The 18144-nt window shown below is 37.3% G+C and overlaps 1 protein-coding gene across 2 annotated transcripts; it reads left to right on the forward strand.

Annotated features, from left to right (window-relative positions):
* Positions 1-491: 491 nt before the first annotated feature.
* On the forward strand, positions 492-4198 carry LOC131031382 (pentatricopeptide repeat-containing protein At2g13600-like). Of its 2 annotated transcripts, none has more exons than XR_009103031.2 (2): positions 492-3698; positions 3891-4198. XR_009103031.2 is itself a non-coding variant. In XM_057962488.2 (2 exons), the coding sequence occupies exons 1-2, from the start codon at positions 820-822 to the stop codon at positions 3313-3315; spliced, it is 2322 nt and encodes a 773-aa protein (XP_057818471.2). In that variant the 5' UTR covers positions 492-819; the 3' UTR covers positions 3316-4198. The 2 variants fall into 2 exon arrangements, 1 of the variants encoding a protein (XP_057818471.2); XM_057962488.2 differs by having other exon boundaries at positions 492-991; positions 1166-4198.
* The last annotated feature ends 13946 nt before the right edge of the window (positions 4199-18144 follow it).

The raw sequence follows: 18144 nt of genomic DNA on the forward strand, positions 1-18144 counted from the left end.
TGGATAACAAGTCCAACCAAGAGGGAAAGACTAATGATCTAGGGATCTTCTCTATATTGTCATATTGTGATCGTCTAGGGTTGCAAATCCTCTTGTATGTATCCCAAGAGATTAATAAGCTACAAGGTGCATAGATTTAATATAGAATCATTATGTTTGATAATGAAAACCCTTGGTATGAATTGGATGATTATGATAGGGTCCAAGGATGCCATGTCTTTAGGACTAAAATATAGATGAAAATAAAGTGTAGAATGAGTGACACATAATGAGACGAGTCAAGTGTCATTCAAAACCCTTGACTCTTTCCATACTTTATTCTTTACTTTATTCTAATATGTCTCAATTAACCCAATGATTTTAAAAGATCCAAGATGGGGAGTATTTACCAGATTAATTTTGAGTTGTTTAATAAGATCATATCTAAGCAAGCAAGCAAATAAGTTCCGTAGAAGCCTTGATGAATTAACATTTTACTCATTCATAGGCTTCTAGGATAATCTTTTTGGTATGGAGGTCACTAAAATTATGATCATCCCTCTCTATGAAAACAGTAACTATCTCCCCTAATATACTTATCTCTGTACTCCTGGTAAACAGGGGAGCGCCTGGTCCTGCTTGGAAGGAAATGTTACTCAAGCATTGTAATAAGCACTGGAAGTGAAATGCTCTGAGAGACTAATACCTCTTACATTGCCATTCATAGAGACAAAGGATTGCCCATAAAACCGATTGTGAGACAAAGCAATCGTATGACATAGAGCTGGTAGTAAATTGAATAACAATGCACATTTCCAATGCTTCAATTATAACCATACAATGCGAATGCGAAGGCCATCCACTGTCAATCTCAATCTCACAACGTTATGCAGAGAGCGTCGGTTGAAGGAGGCGGTACACATTCTGCTTTCTACGCACAATCCCATTGGAGATTCTTCATCATATCTTCAACTACTACAGGCCTGCAATGGCAAAAATGGGCTTTCACAAGGTAAACAAATCCACTCTCTCATCACTCACAGGGGATTTGCATTTACTACAGGCACATTTTTTAAGAATAACCTTATTAACATGTATGTCAAGTGCGGTAGTTTGTTGGATGCCCGAAGACTTTTTGACGATATGAAACAACGAAATGCCTCATCATGGAATACTATAATTGCAGCTTACAGAAGACATGGGTTTCCTCACGAAGCTATAACACTGTTTCACCAAATGCAACGAACGGGTATCCAACCCGACCAGTTCACCTTTGCCAGCATACTCCCAGCTTGTGCCAAAATCAGAGCTTTGGAACAGGGTGTAGACATCCATCAAAGAATAATTGAAAGGGGTTTTTTGTCAGATGTCGCGGTAGCAAATTCCCTGGTAGACATGTATGCACGGTGTGGAAGCATACAGAAGGCAGTTGAACTGTTTGACAAAATAACTCAAAAAGATTTGATTTCCTGGAATGCGATGATTGCAGGATATACACAAAATGGGTTTGTTGAAGAGGCCTTGGAAACTTTTAAGCAAATGCAATTGGAATATCTGAATCCAAATTCCACAACATTTGCGAGTATCCTTCCAGCCTGTGCAAAAATGGGAGCTTTGGAACAGGGTATGGACATCCATATAAGAATAATTAAAAGCGGGTTTTTTTCAGATATCTTAGTTGCGAATGCCCTGATAGACATGTATGCAAAATGTGGAAAAATACACAAGGCACGTGAAGTGCTTGACGAAATGCCTCAAAGAGATTCAGTCTCATGGAATGCGATGATTGCAGGATATGCGCAGAGTGGTGTCCTTGACGAGGCTTTAAAGCTTTTCAAAGAAATACCTCAAAGAGATGTGGTTTCATGGACTGCAATGATTGCAGGATATGCACAAAATGAGTTTGTTGAAAAAGCTTTGGAAATTTTCAAGCAAATGCTTTTGGCAGGTGTAAAGCCAGACTCTAAAACCTTTGCTAGCATCCTCCCAGCATGTACCAAAATGGGAGCATTAGAACAGGGCATGGACATCCATCAAAGAATAATCGAAAGTGGTTTTCTGTCAGATATTGTAGTTATGAATGCCCTTATAGACATGTACGCAAAATGTGGAAGCATACACAAGGCATGTGAACTGTTTGACAAAATGCCTCAAAGAAATGTGGTATCGTGGAATACTATGATTGCTGGATATACACAATATGGGTTTGTGGAAAGAGCCTTAGGAACATTTAAGCAATTGCAATCAACCGGTGTAAAGCCAGAGTCCACAACCTTTGCCAGCATCTTACCAGCCTGTGCCAGAACGGGAGATTTAGAGCAAGGTATGGACATCCATCAATGGATAATCGAAAGTGGATTATTGTCAGATGTTGTAGTTGCAAATGCCCTGATAGACATGTATGCAAAATGTGGAAGCATAAACAAGGCATATAAACTGTTTGACAAAATGCCTCAAAGAGATGTGATCTCATGGACTACAATGATTGCGGGATACACACAAAATGGATTTGTTGAAGAGGCTTTGGAAACTTTTAAGAAAATGCAATTAGCAAGTGTAAAGCCGGCCTCAACAACCCTTGCCACCATCCTCCCAGCCTGCTCCAAAATGGGAGCTATAGAACAGGGCATGGATATCCATCAAAGCATAATTAAAAATGGATTTTTGTCGGATGTCGTAGTTGCCAATGCTCTGATAGACATGTATGCAAAATGTGGAAGCATGCACAAGGCACATGTACTGTTTGACAAAATGCCTCAAAAAGATGTCATCTCATGGAATGCCATGATTGCAGGATATGCACAAAATGGCTTTTGCAAGGATGCACTTGAACTTTTAGAATTAATGAAGCACTCTAGAACGTACCCTGACCATGTAAGCTTCGCTTGTGTTTTGTTTGCATGCAGCCATGCAGGTTTAGTGGATGAGAGCTGTAATTACTTCAATGGTATAAATGACTCTTATTGCATTAAACCTACAATTGATCATTATATGTGCATGGTTGACCTTCTTGGGCGTGCTGGCTATCTTGAGGAAACATTAAACTTTATCGTCAAGATGCCAATTAAACCTGTGGTGATTCTGTGGACATGTTTGCTTGATGCCTGTAGATCATATAAAAATATAAGGTTAGGAGTATTCACAGCAACTGTGCTTTTTGAGATGGATCCTAGAAGTACTGCAACTTATGTTCTTCTGTCAAACATCTATGCAGATGTGGGCAGATGGGGTGAGGTTCAAAAGGTAAGGAGATTGATGAAAGATAGAGGAATTACAAAGATACCTGCATGTAGTTGGATTGAAAGCCATAAAATGATACATGCATTTTCTGTATAGGAATTTGAAAATGCCCAATCACAGAGAACTATGCAAAGTTGGAGAAATTGCATTTGGAGATGAAGTTGAAGTAATTTTTGAGATTCCAAATCCAAGACTAATACTGAATGATGTGGTGGGAGAGACAAAACAATTTTACTACCACCATAGTGAGAAGTTGGCTAAAACATTCCCCATGGAACAGCTAGTATGGTCATCAAGAACCTTTGAGAATGTGTTGACTGCCACACTTCAACCAAGTGGATCTCCAAGACTGTTGCAAGGAAATTTGTTTCAAGAGATGCCAACTGATACCGTCAATTCAAACAAGGACAATCTTCTTATGTAGATCATTGGTGATGTTAAGTGAAGCAATTGTAAACATTGGCCTGCACTATTGCAAGGTAAACTTTGTAAGACCTGCAGTGAAAAAGAAGAGACCAGGTTTTGTTTCCAGTTCCTAAAAAGTATGTTTTTCTGTGTTTGGAGATCTACACATTGCTGTTGACTTAATAAAATCAGATATATAGTAGAAACCGCGCATCATTTCTTATGTATGCTGATGGTGTATTTTTTGAGTCCGTGTTCCATTATAGCGTGGAGATGTCATGGAATTGAACTTTTTCATGAAACCTGAGCACATTGGATTGAAAAATCTGTAGGAAGTGGTGAAGAACAGGAAAAAAGCAAATGGAGTAAAGCATGAAAGAATTGGAAAGATGATTGTGCACATTGGAATTAGAAAATGCAGGAGAAAGAAGAGCAGAAAAAAATGATTAAAGCTAAGGCAATGGAAAGATGTTTGGCACTCGACATTTGAGGGTGTACAATCATCCAATGCTTGGAGATGATGAGGAAAATGCCTCTTGTAGTTCTTTACTTCAACCATTGTCATTTTGTATGATCTTTTTGTCTCGATTATTTTTTTTTATTTTCTGTTCATGTCAGATTTGTTATTTTAGAAGATTTCAACTCAGCGCTATATAGGTGCCCACAACATGGACCTTGACATTAAACCAAATGTGCCTATAACATGTACTTTGCCCATGTCAGATTTATCATTTGTGATTGAATCATGCACACCATATTTTACATGCAAATTTATATATTTTATGTGTATATCATCTTATTTATGGTTAAATATTTCTAATGTTGTTTGACATTCTTTTTCTTTTTGGAGAGTTAATATATACATGAACTCTTAGTTTTGATCTCAATTTTATTTTATAGACGAAATATTAAAATTTATATAGGTAGAAGTGATTTTTTAATATTTCTTATGTTGTGATTGGCATACAAGTATGGTGCTCTAAAAATTTGAATCATAAGGTTGAAGGATTGTGATTGAAGTTATAAAAGAACATAATTCATGTATGTAAAGGTCAATTACAATTTATATGATATTATAGCTGCAAATATATTGTATTAAACAACTGGGATAATGAGGTCTATAAATTCATACAATTAAGAAGAGAATGAAAGATGACCTTACAAGAGCTTAATAGGTAACAACTATCTCTAATTAGTTTAATCAAGTTGTTGGCGAGAAAGGGACACACATGATTTGTAGTTAGGGTTGATTAAATTGTTGACAACTAAGGGACATAGATGATTTATAGTTGTTCATTGAATTACTAAAGGAAAACGCTTGTAGTCACCATGGCTTTAAAAGAGGAGAAACTAAGGAAGAACACTTAAAAATATTTTGAAGAATACGATGGAAGATGCCCATAAGAGTGAGGGGAATTATTGTAGATATATATCAGAATATGATCAAAGTGAATACTTTTTGCACTACAAATCCAATAAATGCTAGCAAAGATCAAATTATAGAATTATAAAACTTGAGTTAGAGACATTTTCATAAGTTGCCTACTAAACAAATATTAGTGGAAACTAAATTTTATGTTGACCATATAAAGATCGTTTTTAAAGTCCAATCCTAACATGTTTAGGTTGATTAAAACAAATATTAGTGGAAACTAAATTTCATGTTGACCATATAAACATTGTTTATAAAGTCCAATCCTAACTTCTTTAGGTTGATTAAATTTTTGTAGAGATTTGCAAGCAATTTTTTTATGGTAGGGAGATTTTGTTCATAATGCTAAAACAATTTTATGAATAATGTGGTTCAAATTAGTTGTCTGTTTGATTTGAAAATGTCTAAATGGTATCATATATATGTAGCTTATTTTACAAGAAAAACAAGTATCACCTAGGATGCACCACAATAAAAAATGATTTGACTACACAATTAAATTGAATCAATGTTACATGCAAGGTGTCCAAATCTAATCCTAACAATATTTGTGTCTCAGAACAATTTTTTTAATATAATGCATTTACTTCTGTATGTTACTATATGTAAATAAAATAACATCACCTATTTCATTCTTTGCTTTGTACTTTATAATAAATCGCATAACTTATAATTTTCCTTTGGTACAACCATTGCAACTCCTTACAATAGTACAAGTGCTAGTATTAGATTTGTTGGGATGTGCTTATACTAGAATTAAGAATGGCCTAGGTGGTTAATTGAGTGAATTTGAATTGTGGGTAAGTTAAGTTGAAATAAACCTAAAACTGAAAGGAAGCTAAAATATGGAAAACACTTCCTAACACTGGGGGAGATAGTGCTCTTAACTATTACAGAATCGGAAACACATTCACAAGGAGATAACGAACATGCATAATGATATACAATAATGAACAAAGAATATACAATGAAGAAAACCCTTTTGGGAGAAAAACCCCACACTCCAAAAGAAAGGTACTTTGTATTCCAGAAACTAATGGCTGCATTATAGTATCATCACTTAGCTTCTTCAATAGGAGTCTACAATCAACAATCCACAACCTGGATCAATTCTGACAACATATTGTTGGCATTGAGGTTGTCATTGATGTCAACATGTATGTGTGCATGGATTGATTTGACGAGGTTGCAGGTTGCAGACAAGATGATTAATGTTTTAATCATTCAAATAGTGCAAATGAGTTGAACATCTCCGCCCATAAGTTTCTTGATGCTTGTTGTTAGAGCCTTGATTTTTTAGAATGGTTGCATGACTTCTATGATTAATGTTTTAATCATTCAAATAGTTCAAATTTTTTATTACCATTGATTCACCCCCCCTTTTAGTGGTCCATTTGTGTTCATCAATTGGTATCAGAGCCCTAGGTTCCCGGTTAGATAAGATTTCTCCAGCTTGGGTAGATTATGGTTTGTGAACACAATGATTAAATTTGAGTCAATCCTTGCACCTATGTTTAATGGCACTAACTATGTCCCTTGGAGATTAAGAATGGAAACCTATTTGTTTACTGTAGGCTATGATGTCTGGATGTCAGTTAAGAATGGTTACAATGTCCTTGCTATTCATCCTACTAACCCTGATGCTAAAAGGGAATATTAATGCAATGTTGAAGCCAAGAAAGTTATTCTCAGTAGACTGTCTGATATAGTGTCTTCAAAGGTCAAAATAATTAAGTATGCAAAGAACGTATGGGACAAACAGAAGAAACTCTATGGAGAAGAGCCTAGCACTGCTGAATTAGATTGTGGAAGAAAGAAGAATAAAGGAATAAACAAATGTGCAAATGATAAAAGAAGAGCAGATTTTAGTTGTTGTGAAGATGAAAAGGAAGCCAAACTACTCATGACACAAGAGGTCAAAAGTGAGAAGAAAATGTCAAAGAGTGATAATGAAAATCAATTCAGAATGCAAGATGTATTTGGAGGTGATGATGAATAAGAAGGGGAGGTTGAAGTTGAGGTTGATCTTGAAGGTGAGATTGTGTGTGCACTTGATGAACTTAGAAAGGTGACGAAAGAATACAAAAAAGTTAAGTATGTTGTTGCTGAACAATAAGATAGATTGAACAAATGTCTCGAGGATTTTGAGCAAAACATTTTAGATCTAAGAACACAATTGGATGAAGCTAAAAGGATGTATGAGGTGATAAAATCAGATTTGGAAGTTAAGGAGGAGTATCAAAAGCTGGAACAAGAAGTGATGACTTTGAGAAAAGAGCTTGAGAGTTGCAATGATGAACTCAAGCTAAGGAAGAAGTATGATGGTGGCACCAAAGCATTGGATGAAATGTTGAGTAAACAAAAATATTCTAAGGATATTGTAGGATTTGGATATGGTGTTGGTCAATGTTCCACAAGCAAGGATTCCTTTAGAAAGAAATACATTTTTTGTCTTCAAGTGAGAATGGTAATGGACAGACCTTCTTAGTCAAGAATGCTCCAAGGAAGAAGGTAGATTTAAATTTTATAGCTGATAATATGAAGACAAAGGCCATTGCTACAAGAAAGATTTGTGCTGATCCAAATGGAAAAGGCAAGATTAATGAAGATAAATTCATTAGAGAGAAGAACACAGGAAGGAGGCATAGAAGACCAAAATATGATGTTGCTTGCAAAACTGGAAAACAAGAGGAATACAGGTCATGCGAATGCTGCAAATGTGCATCTCAAGTCCAACAATAGAAGAAGAAGAAATGGAGGAAATAAGTCGACAAGATATCCACACTTGTGGCAACATAAATTTGTAAGTTACAAGACCTCCTTCTATGGTTATTGTTATTAATCTAAAGGTTATGGCCACCAGGCAAGTGAATGTAGGAAAAGGCTTAGGAAAGATCAAAGTGCATTTTCTAGAAATAAAAATGTAGTTTGTCAAAGATGTAATGCATATGGACATAGCATGTCAAGGTGTAGAAATATGCATAGATCTACTCCCATTTTTTATAGGAAGAGTCGATTTGCTATCTCAAGAAATATGAATGTAATTTATTATTGCTACAATAAACTTGGACATAAGTCATGAATGTAGAAGAAAGTCATATCAGTCTAATGGCAACTCCTACACCTCCTCCTATAACAAAAATGTAATGAATAACTATAGTGGTCATCATGTAAGACAATTTTCAAGGAAAAAAGTTAGAAATTCTCCTAGAATGTCAAGAAATCAATTGGTTCCATCAGCTAGTCATACAAGTATGGTCTGGAAAAGGAGAATGAATCAATTCAGTATAAACTCCTCTACTCTATTTGGGATGAACACAAAGTGCTACTATTGCAACAAGTTTGGCCATACTGCAAAGTATTGTCAGACAAGAATGGTAAAGCAAAGAAAGATGATCAATGGTGCTTCAAATGTTGCAAATGAAAGACAGAGGGAGATCAAGCAAATCTGGAGGAGAAAGTGTAGCCAAGGAAATGAGAATGGCAAGAATGTATTCATGAATATGCACTGTGGATTCCATTCACATGTGATTGTAGCGTCGTAAATTGTACGCACTTGCTAGGGTGGTACAATTTCACACCTAGTTTAGCACCCGCCTTGGCGCATTTTGCATTTTGCATTGCATTTCCCCTTTAGCACTTAATTAATTAAATTAATTAGGTCTAAGGTTCTATTTTATCATCTCCCATATCATAAAGTTGGGCCCCTTTCATTAAAGTGTGCCCTTTTCATTTTATTCTTCCAATACATCATTTAATCAAAAACCCTAATTAGGTCCTATTTTGAACTTGGGGGCTTGATTTCGGGGGTCAAAACATCTCGAAATCACCTGTAACTTCGGGATTCGCTCTAAAATCATCATATCCGACGGCCCTAAAAATTTGGTGAAAAGTTGTCGGGACCATGGCGCCCGGCGTGCACATGGTCCCGGACATTTTTCCCGAAATTTTAGGAGCGCGATCCAATCATAAAATAAATCTTAACCCCAAGAAATTGGCGGGATATTCAATCTCTAGGTCGGCCAAAAGTTGAAATTAAGACCTAGGGTTTCATACATAAGAGCTCTCTTTCTTCATTTGAAAGGATCGGAATTTTGGGCTTTCGAGGACCTTCTACGCAGCGAAAGAGCAGATCTTTGAAGACTTCAATAAAATTCAACATCCATCCATCAAGCATATATCAATTTCATTCATCCATTTAGGGCTTGGAAGACATTGAAGAACAATAGGAGATTACCGACTGAAGATTGGCTTGTACTCCTCCCTTGAGGGTTGGGTATGATTTCATGTTGTTTTCATGTCTTTGCATAAGCTTCAATATACCCTTTATTCATGCTTTAGATCACTTTGCATCTTGATTTAGAGCATTTACATTATCATTTACAAGCAATTAGGGTTTACTTTCTAGGTTGCTCTAGTTTGCTTTCTTGCATTTAAGGACCTTGCACACACACTAGGTCTGCACACACAATGCATTTTACAATACAACTTGGCTATTCGTGGAGGTGGAAATCACCGAAGCAGGGGTTTGACTAAGGCAAAACCCTATATAGCCGCCCAAACACCTTTTCAGATATAAGTGCAGGTTTTGGGACTCGGACGACGCCGCAGGTTGCAGATCCGGGAGAAGCAGATTGAGACTGACCTTCCCACCAAATTTCAGAGAAAAAGACCAGGACAGGGGCATGGAGCGCCCTGGTCCTGCCAGGACAGGGGCGCTGGGCGCCCTGGTCCTCCTGACAGACAGCAGTTTTCAGCATTTTTGACAGCTTTCCAGGTTGCAAAACAGCAGTTTCCAGAGCAGTTTCAGGGGCAGAATCAGGACAGTGGCGCCCGCGCCCCCGTCTCGAACATTTTCAGTCAGATTTTAACTCCGGGTACGCATTTACATTCTTGTCTTGTTCTTGTGTTTACAGCTTTCCATTATTTAAGTTCAATTCTGCAAATCTTGTTATTAGTTCTTTGGGGTTTGGGATTGAACTTGCATCATTTTATCTTTCAATTACAACAAAGGAATAGAAATCCTAATAGGTAGCCCGTGGCTCTCTCTTCCACAAAAAGAAGTAGCCAATTGTGTGATACCTCTAGGCTCTTTCGTATTCCACAAATGTGTGATTGAAAGTGAGATTAGGGCATGTTTGCTTAGTGTCACTTTTCCCCCCACACATTTTGGTGAACCCGACGTGAATCTATCATTGCTTCCTCTTGCATTGCATTTGTTAGATCTAGATCTAGATTTAGTGTGTTTTCATTTCATTTTCATTAAAAAGAGAAAAAAAAAAAAAGTGTGTTTCTTTGCATTGTGTGTTTAAATTTTATGCAATTTCAAAATGTTAGATTTTTATTTGCAAGATGTTCATATTCGTGATGATTATGAGTTAGATGAAGCTTTAGATGAATTTTTGAAACCTAAATATACCAAACCTTCATTTTACCAAAAACTCATAAACATTGTTACTATGCCATTTCGTTGTGATGAGAAAGATAAGTCGAATGATTCCTCTCAAGGGTACATTCCTATCAGCTCTTCCACTAAATCTAGTAACATGGTTGTTTTCAATGATCCCCTCTATGAAGAGATATCTCCTTTTGAATCAAAAGATAAACCTTTTAATAGATATGATCATGCTTTGTTGGATGATGCCCTTGATGACTTTGTGGCTCCTAAAAAACGCTCCCTTCATGAGGATCCTTTTGTGCAAGAAGATGACATTATCCCTACATTTCCTAGTGATGGCATTTCCTTTTCCAACAAAATTCCCACTAGAGATGATGAATTAATGGTAAATGCTTACCCTTCTCCTAAAGTTGGTCTTACCCATAAGCATCCCTTAGAGAAAGAAGATGAAATAATAAGCAATTTCCTTAACTCTCTCTCCCCTAAAGATCATATTGAACATATTTTGAAGAAAGAGGATGAGTTTAACACATCTATTGATGCTCTCCCTCCTAAGGATGAGGAATTAATAAACAATGTTATCTCCTCTCCCGAAATTGACAATGCTTCAAACATTCCTTTCAACAACTTCACTATTTGGGATGAACCATTAGAAGAAGGTGTTGATTATTCTCTACCCTGTGAGAGAACCCTAGCCAAAGGGGATGAAGTCAAGATTAAAAACTCCCTTGAGAGTTTCTCTCCTTCCTTGAATCTCAATTATTCTCCCTCTAAAAATAAAGCATCTCCCTCTCCTCAACTTGGTTCTACTCATAAGGAAACCCTAGTTCAAAGCAAAATGGTTAACATCTCTTTCAAAGATCTCCCTCTCAAAAGTGAGACTTTAGAGAGTAATGTTGATCCTTCTCCTAGAGAGTTTATTCCCCATGTAGATCCTTTGATGATAAAGGATGATATGACCTTTCCTAGTATTACTCTTCCTACTAGAACATCAATGCCTACCCCTTGTCTCTCTCCTAAAATTGATTTAATCCATGATGAGATTTTAGTGCAAGAGAAGACTATCAACAATTCTTCCAACACTTTTGTTCATTCCCCTAAACCATCCTCAATCAATTTGATACATGTGAATGAGACACCTAACAAACCTCTCTTCACTGTCCAAGGTGCTTGTCCTTCTCAAAATTCTCAACCTTTAAATAAGCCTATCTTAGTGGTTCAAGGCGGTTATGCTAATGATTCTTGTTGCCCTCCTAAGAAACCTATTATTACTGTGCAAGGAGGTTATTCTACTAAGAGCCCTTATGAGTATGCTAAGCAACTAACTAGAGAGAGTTATCATGCGGTTGCCCATACTTATAACACAAGAAACAATAGGCAACCTAATCCTCCTCTAGTTATCCCAACTTCACTTCCTCCTTCCCAACCTATTCTTCCGCAAGCTCCACGTATTTCACAAGTTCTTGGTAAGGAATATGATCTCATAGAACAACTTAAAACTACCCCTGCTAAGATATCCCTTTGGGATTTGATCCAAACTTCTTCCGCTCATCATGGAATGTTACAAGATGCCTTGAAAGATTTGACTGTTCCTCCACCTAATACATCTAGTAATATAGTGTCTTTGGTTAACTCTGTGATGAATCCTAAAACTCAAATTGTGTTTACTCAAGATGAGTTGCCTACTAGTGAAATTCAACATCAATATGATCCCTTGATGATTGTGGTTATCATAAATGACACTGCTATAAGACGAACACTAGTAGATAATGGCTCTGGCCTTAATGTGTGTAGCATTAATCTATTGCATAAGATGAATGTGGATACATCCCTTATTGAGCCTGACTCTCGTCCCATTCGAGGCTTTGATAATGTGGCTAAGTCTTCATTAGGTATTATCACCTTACCCATCACAGTGGGACCTGTTACTTTGCTTACTCCTATCCATGTTATGTCAGGAAATCTAACATACAACTTGTTATTAGGGAGGCCTTGGATTCACAGTATGCAAGTTGTCCCCTCTACATTGCATAGACAAGTTAAATTCATTTACAACAATAAGACATATACCTTGATAGGTGACACTAATCTCCAAGCTTGTTTGCAAACATCTAAGCCTTCCTCTTCTAGTAATGACTCTTTGAACAAGATACCTATGGGTGAATCCTTACCCTCTGATAATCAAAATTCTTTGGATGAGTCTGAAGCTCCTGAAGAAGATCCTTCTCGACTTGAATATACGCATAAAAAGGCTTTTGATCCTGAGAAGGTTCTCGCAGAAGACGATTGGGGATCTCTTGACTTTAATCCCACCTTTGTAGGTGAGTATAGGGTTCCTCCTAGAGAGTTTAAAGTTAAAAAGAGGGAAGAAACTAAAAATCAATCAATCTTACTTGAACCTATGAGCAATAATTTTGTGGCCGCTTCTCAAACTTCTTCTCCTCACACCTCTGATTATGAAGAGTTTGATTCTTTGTCTTATGAAAAACCACCTTCTCTTCCTGAAATGGCTGATCGTTATGGTCGTGGCTTTCGCATTTTTGCTAAGCATGGGTATCATGGAAATGGTTGTGGCGCTCATGAACAAGGGATAAAAGTTCCTCTAGAGACTAATTTTCACAATTATGCCTTTGGACTCGGCTATAATCCCTGCAAACGTACCAAAGCATCTAAAAGACCATCTCTCAATGTGAATGCTATATTTAGTAGTGATGATGATCTCACTTCAACTAAATCATCTTCTACTTCTATCAACTCTCATTCCCCTCATAAGGAAATCTTGGCAATGAACAAATCTCTTTATGAATCCCCTCAAATTTCTAAATCCACTTATGAATCTTTTCATCATAAAGTCCTTTCCTCTAGGGATAAGGCTCTAATAAATTACACTCATCCCTCTTCTAAGATTTCATGTGACTTTTCTTCTTCAATTTTTGTCATTTTATACATGTTTTTGATCTCACTTATAGTTGAGCATTTAGCATGTCATATTCAAATACCTCATTTAGTCTATCATGTCTTTAAATAACATTAATGGCTATTATGTTGCTCATCATTATGTGACATTGGTAGCTCATTTACTGCGGGCTCATTGTCATTCATGATGGTACAATTTCAAGTGCAATCATATTTTTTGAAGCAACATAATAGCCTAATTTTCTTGTTCCTATGGGGACAAGAGTGATTTCATACATCTCTTCTTTTGCTTATGTCCAAATCTCTCCCTAGAAGATTGTGTAAGTCCTTCTCATTTTCCTTATCCTTGGGAAGCAATGATCTTTCCTTATTTTTTATCTAAGGATCCACTTTTTCCTATTTCGTGGATGGTGTGAACTTTATTACTTGATGTTATTCCTTGTATGCATTTGTTGTTGTTTGTTCAAGGATTCTCTCTTACAAGAGGTGTAAGTCCTTGACTACAACCTCTTTTGCACTTGGTAAAATACATCCATAATGAATTCACTCTCCCGATTGGGTTAAAAAGAGCGTCATCCTTCATTAAGAAATCACTTTCACCTCGCAAAAGAAGGAAGTATTGCATTCTTATTCTCTTCTTTGTCTTATTCTAGAAGATGTTATATTTGTCTAAGACAATCCCTCTCGGGGATAGGTGTCTTTTGTACAAAGATTTCTTCTCCTCTAAGGATCTCCTTTACACATACTACAGGATATCCCTTTTCAACTATCTTATCCTTGCTTAAGGAGTAAAAAAACTCTCTTGCTTGGATCTATGACATTGTTGCATTTTTGGGGTATCTTCTTTTGTGATGAAGGTAGGTATCCTTGTTCTACTTTGCTTATGACATAAACATTACACTTTTTGAGCAATGGGTCATTCTCGGAACCAGAGCACAGACTCTTAGAGCGAGATGTCTCCATTTTTCTTTTATGCAAGGTGATTATTCTCGGAACCAGAGCACAGACTCTTAGAGCGAGATGTCACGCTTTTGTACTATACATATACAGGTTGTAGCATACTCGGGCATAGACTCCTATGAGGTGCTTCTAACCTCCCTTACACACACATGCATGAGGTTGAGTGGAACTAGCGGCATAAGGCTAGACTTTCTCACTCTCCTCCCTTACATGGATCACCTAGACAGACTCTAGGGGCTAGTTTTCCATGTCCTTTTCCCATGGATCACCTAGACAAGATCTAGGGGTGAAAAGTCCATGTTTTCTCTCTCACTATTCTTCTCATGGATCACCAATGTGTGTATTCATGCTTTTTTCCCTTCTTTTCTTCTCTTGGCATTTTGTTTCCATTTACATCCTTCATCTTGTGTTAGAGAACTCTCAAATCCTCACACTCTTGTTGTGTTGGAATTGAGATTTAGTCCTCTTTCTTACCAAATGATTCTCCATTAGTTTTTGATCTCATATCAAATCTTCTTGTGAGCATTTGTCATCAATATTCTTTAACAATTCGAAGTGGTAAACATGATACCCTGTTTCAACTCACTAAAATTAGCAAGCCGAAACAGGGGGGGGCATATAGCTACCCTCGAATTTTCATCACCTTCCTTAGTAAGCATTAGGTGATTTTGTGATCTAACATGTGGTTTTGTAGGGTGTGGTTCCTAACTGTGTACTGTAGATACCGCTGGGGGCTTCGTTCGACAGACTTATGGATATATCCTTTTTCAAATAATGTTTACTTTTCTGTACTTTAGCTTGCATATGCACGTAGTGTTCATATGACTGCTAAAGTGGGGGCTAAATGTAGCGTCGTAAATTGTACGCACTTGCTAGGGTGGTACAATTTCACACCTAGTTTAGCACTCGCCTTGGCGCATTTTGCATTTTGCATTGCATTTCCCCTTTAGCACTTAATTAATTAAATTAATTAGGTCTAAGGTTCTCTTTTATCATCTCCCATATCATAAAGTTGGGCCCCTTTCATTAAAGTGTGCCCTTTTCATTTTATTCTTCCAATACATCATTTAATCAAAAACCCTAATTAGGTCCTATTTTGAACTTGGGGGCTTGATTTCGGGGGTCAAAACATCTCGAAATCACCTGTAACTTCGGGATTCGCTCTAAAATCATCATATCCGATGGCCCTAAAAATTTGGTGAAAAGTTGTCCGGACCATGGCGCCCGACGTGCACATGGTCCCGGACATTTTTCCCGAAATTTTAGGAGCGCGATCCAATCATAAAATAAAGCTTAACCCCAAGAAATTGGCGGGATATTCAATCTCTAGGTTGGCCAAAAGTCAAAATTAAGACCTAGGGTTTCATACATAAGAGCTCTCTTTCTTCATTTGAAAGGATCGGAATTTTGGGCTTTCGAGGACCTTCTACACAGCGAAAGAGCAGATCTTTGAAGACTTCAATAAAATTCAACATCCATCCATCAAGCATTTATCAATTTCATTCATCCATTTAGGGCTTGGAAGACATTGAAGAACAATAGGAGATTACCGACTGAAGATTGGCTTGTACTCCTCCCTTGAGGGTTGGGTATGATTTCATGTTGTTTTCATGTCTTTGCATAAGCTTCAATATACCCTTTATTCATGCTTTAGATCACTTTGCATCTTGATTTAGAGCATTTACATTATCATTTACAAGCAATTAGGGTTTACTTTCTAGGTTGCTCTAGTTTGCTTTCTTGCATTTAAGGACCTTGCACACACACTAGGTCTGCACACACAATGCATTTTACAATACAACTTGGCTATTCGTGGAGGTGGAAATCACCGAAGCGGGGGTTTGACTAAGGCAAAACCCTATATAGCTGCCCAAACACCTTTTTAGATATAAGTGCAGGTTTCGGGACTCGGACGACGCCGCAGGTTGCAGATCCGGGAGAAGCAGACTGAGACCGACCTTCCCACCAAATTTCAGAGCAAAAGACCAGGACAGGGGCGTGGAGCGCCCTGGTCCTGCCAAGACAGGGGCACTGGGCGCCCTGGTCCCTGGGACAGGGGCGCTGGGCGCCCTGGTCCTCCTGACAGACAGCAGTTTTCAGCATTTTTGACAGCTTTCCAGGTTGCAAAACAGCAGTTTCCAAAGCAGTTTCAGGGGCAGAATCAGGACAGTGGCGCCCGCGCCCCCGTCCCGAACATTTTCAGTCAGATTTTAACTTCAGGTACGCATTTACATTCTTGTCTTGTTCTTGTGTTTACAGCTTTCCATTATTTAAGTTCAATTCTGCAAATCTTGTTATTAGTTCTTTGGGGTTTGGGATTGAACTTGCATCATTTTATCTTTCAATTACAACAAAGGAATAGAAATCCTAATAGGTAGCCCGTGGCTCTCTCTTCCACAAAAAGAAGTAGCCAATTGTGTGATACCTCTAGGCTCTTTCGTATTCCACAAATGTGTGATTGAAAGTGAGATTAGGGCATGTTTGCTTAGTGTCACTTTTTCCCCCACACAGTGATATCTCCTCAAGCTTAGGAAGATCTAGGAAATTAGGGGGAGCTTCATATTGATCATATCTTTTACTCATAAATATTGAATAGGACTAGTTTAATAATAGGATGCTATAGATATGAGGAAGAACGACTCTAAGAAGAAGACATGGAGGAAGAAGATGAGATGGCAGATCTTATAGTTGATGATTGAGATAGTTTAAAGTGTTTGTAAATTTTCTCTAGTTATTTGTGTTGCAGAAGTTTATGCCTTGGCAGTATATCAAGACTCAACATTGTTGGCATGAAGGTAATTATAAAATTGCATTTGGTTGCAGCTGCATATCTGCATAGATAAGGTTATGTACAACTACAAATGTTGGAAATTATTTGTTGGCAATTCACACACTAAAGATGGTTGAGTAGTTGATGGCAATGTATATTGAAGTTGAATGGAAAATCAATGTGGAAACAACTATTGTGTATGAAACAATTGATTCTATGCTATGTTCTTCCAATGACAAAGACTGCAAGAGGATTGATTGATGCAGTAGGCATGAAGGACAAATATAACAATATAAAGTGGATAGTAGTGAGGATAAGCTAGAGCTATACAAACTTGTTCAAGGAAATGGAAGAAGAGTGGTAGAAGATGTGAAATCAAAGAATAAATTTGGTCAAATCCTTGCAACAGAGAAAAGGAAAGTGGAACATAGAGATTATTGGTCTCAGGGGGAGGCTATTGCTCAAATGGATAATAGAAAATTGACATTTGCAATCCTTAAGGGAGATAAGAAATTTTAATAAGAAGTATTTGCACTGCTTTTATATTGTAATAATAGTTCATCTAAAGATTTGTATCAAAATGTTCATGGGAGTAATTTCTAGTAGACACAAGAATGTGAATCTCTTCAGCAGAGGTATAAATGCAATGGCTCTCAACAGAGAAAATGATATGTACATGATCAAGAAAAATAAAGGATATATATGATGAGGTCTGAGAAAGAGGGGGAGAAGTGTTTCAGTTACATGATGCAAGTTTTTTGCAGGTTGAATGTTTTCCAACAGAATATACGGCTTGAGGAGGAGCTTATTGATATCCATGGTGACAATCTAGCAGCTAGTCAAAGGGGAAGAGTGATGATTGGTGTTGACATCAATGCCAAAGGGGGAGATTGTTGGCATTTAGGTTGTCATTGATGTCAACATGTATGTGTGCATGGATTGATTTGATGAAGTTGCGGGTTGTATACAAGATGATTGATGTCAATAGTTGAGGAGTCTCAGTGTATAGGCATGCAGAGATGATTGATGCCAATAGTAGAGGAT

The sequence above is a fragment of the Cryptomeria japonica genome, chromosome 11 (genome assembly GCF_030272615.1).
Source record: "Cryptomeria japonica chromosome 11, Sugi_1.0, whole genome shotgun sequence".
NCBI lineage: Eukaryota > Viridiplantae > Streptophyta > Pinopsida > Cupressales > Cupressaceae > Cryptomeria > Cryptomeria japonica.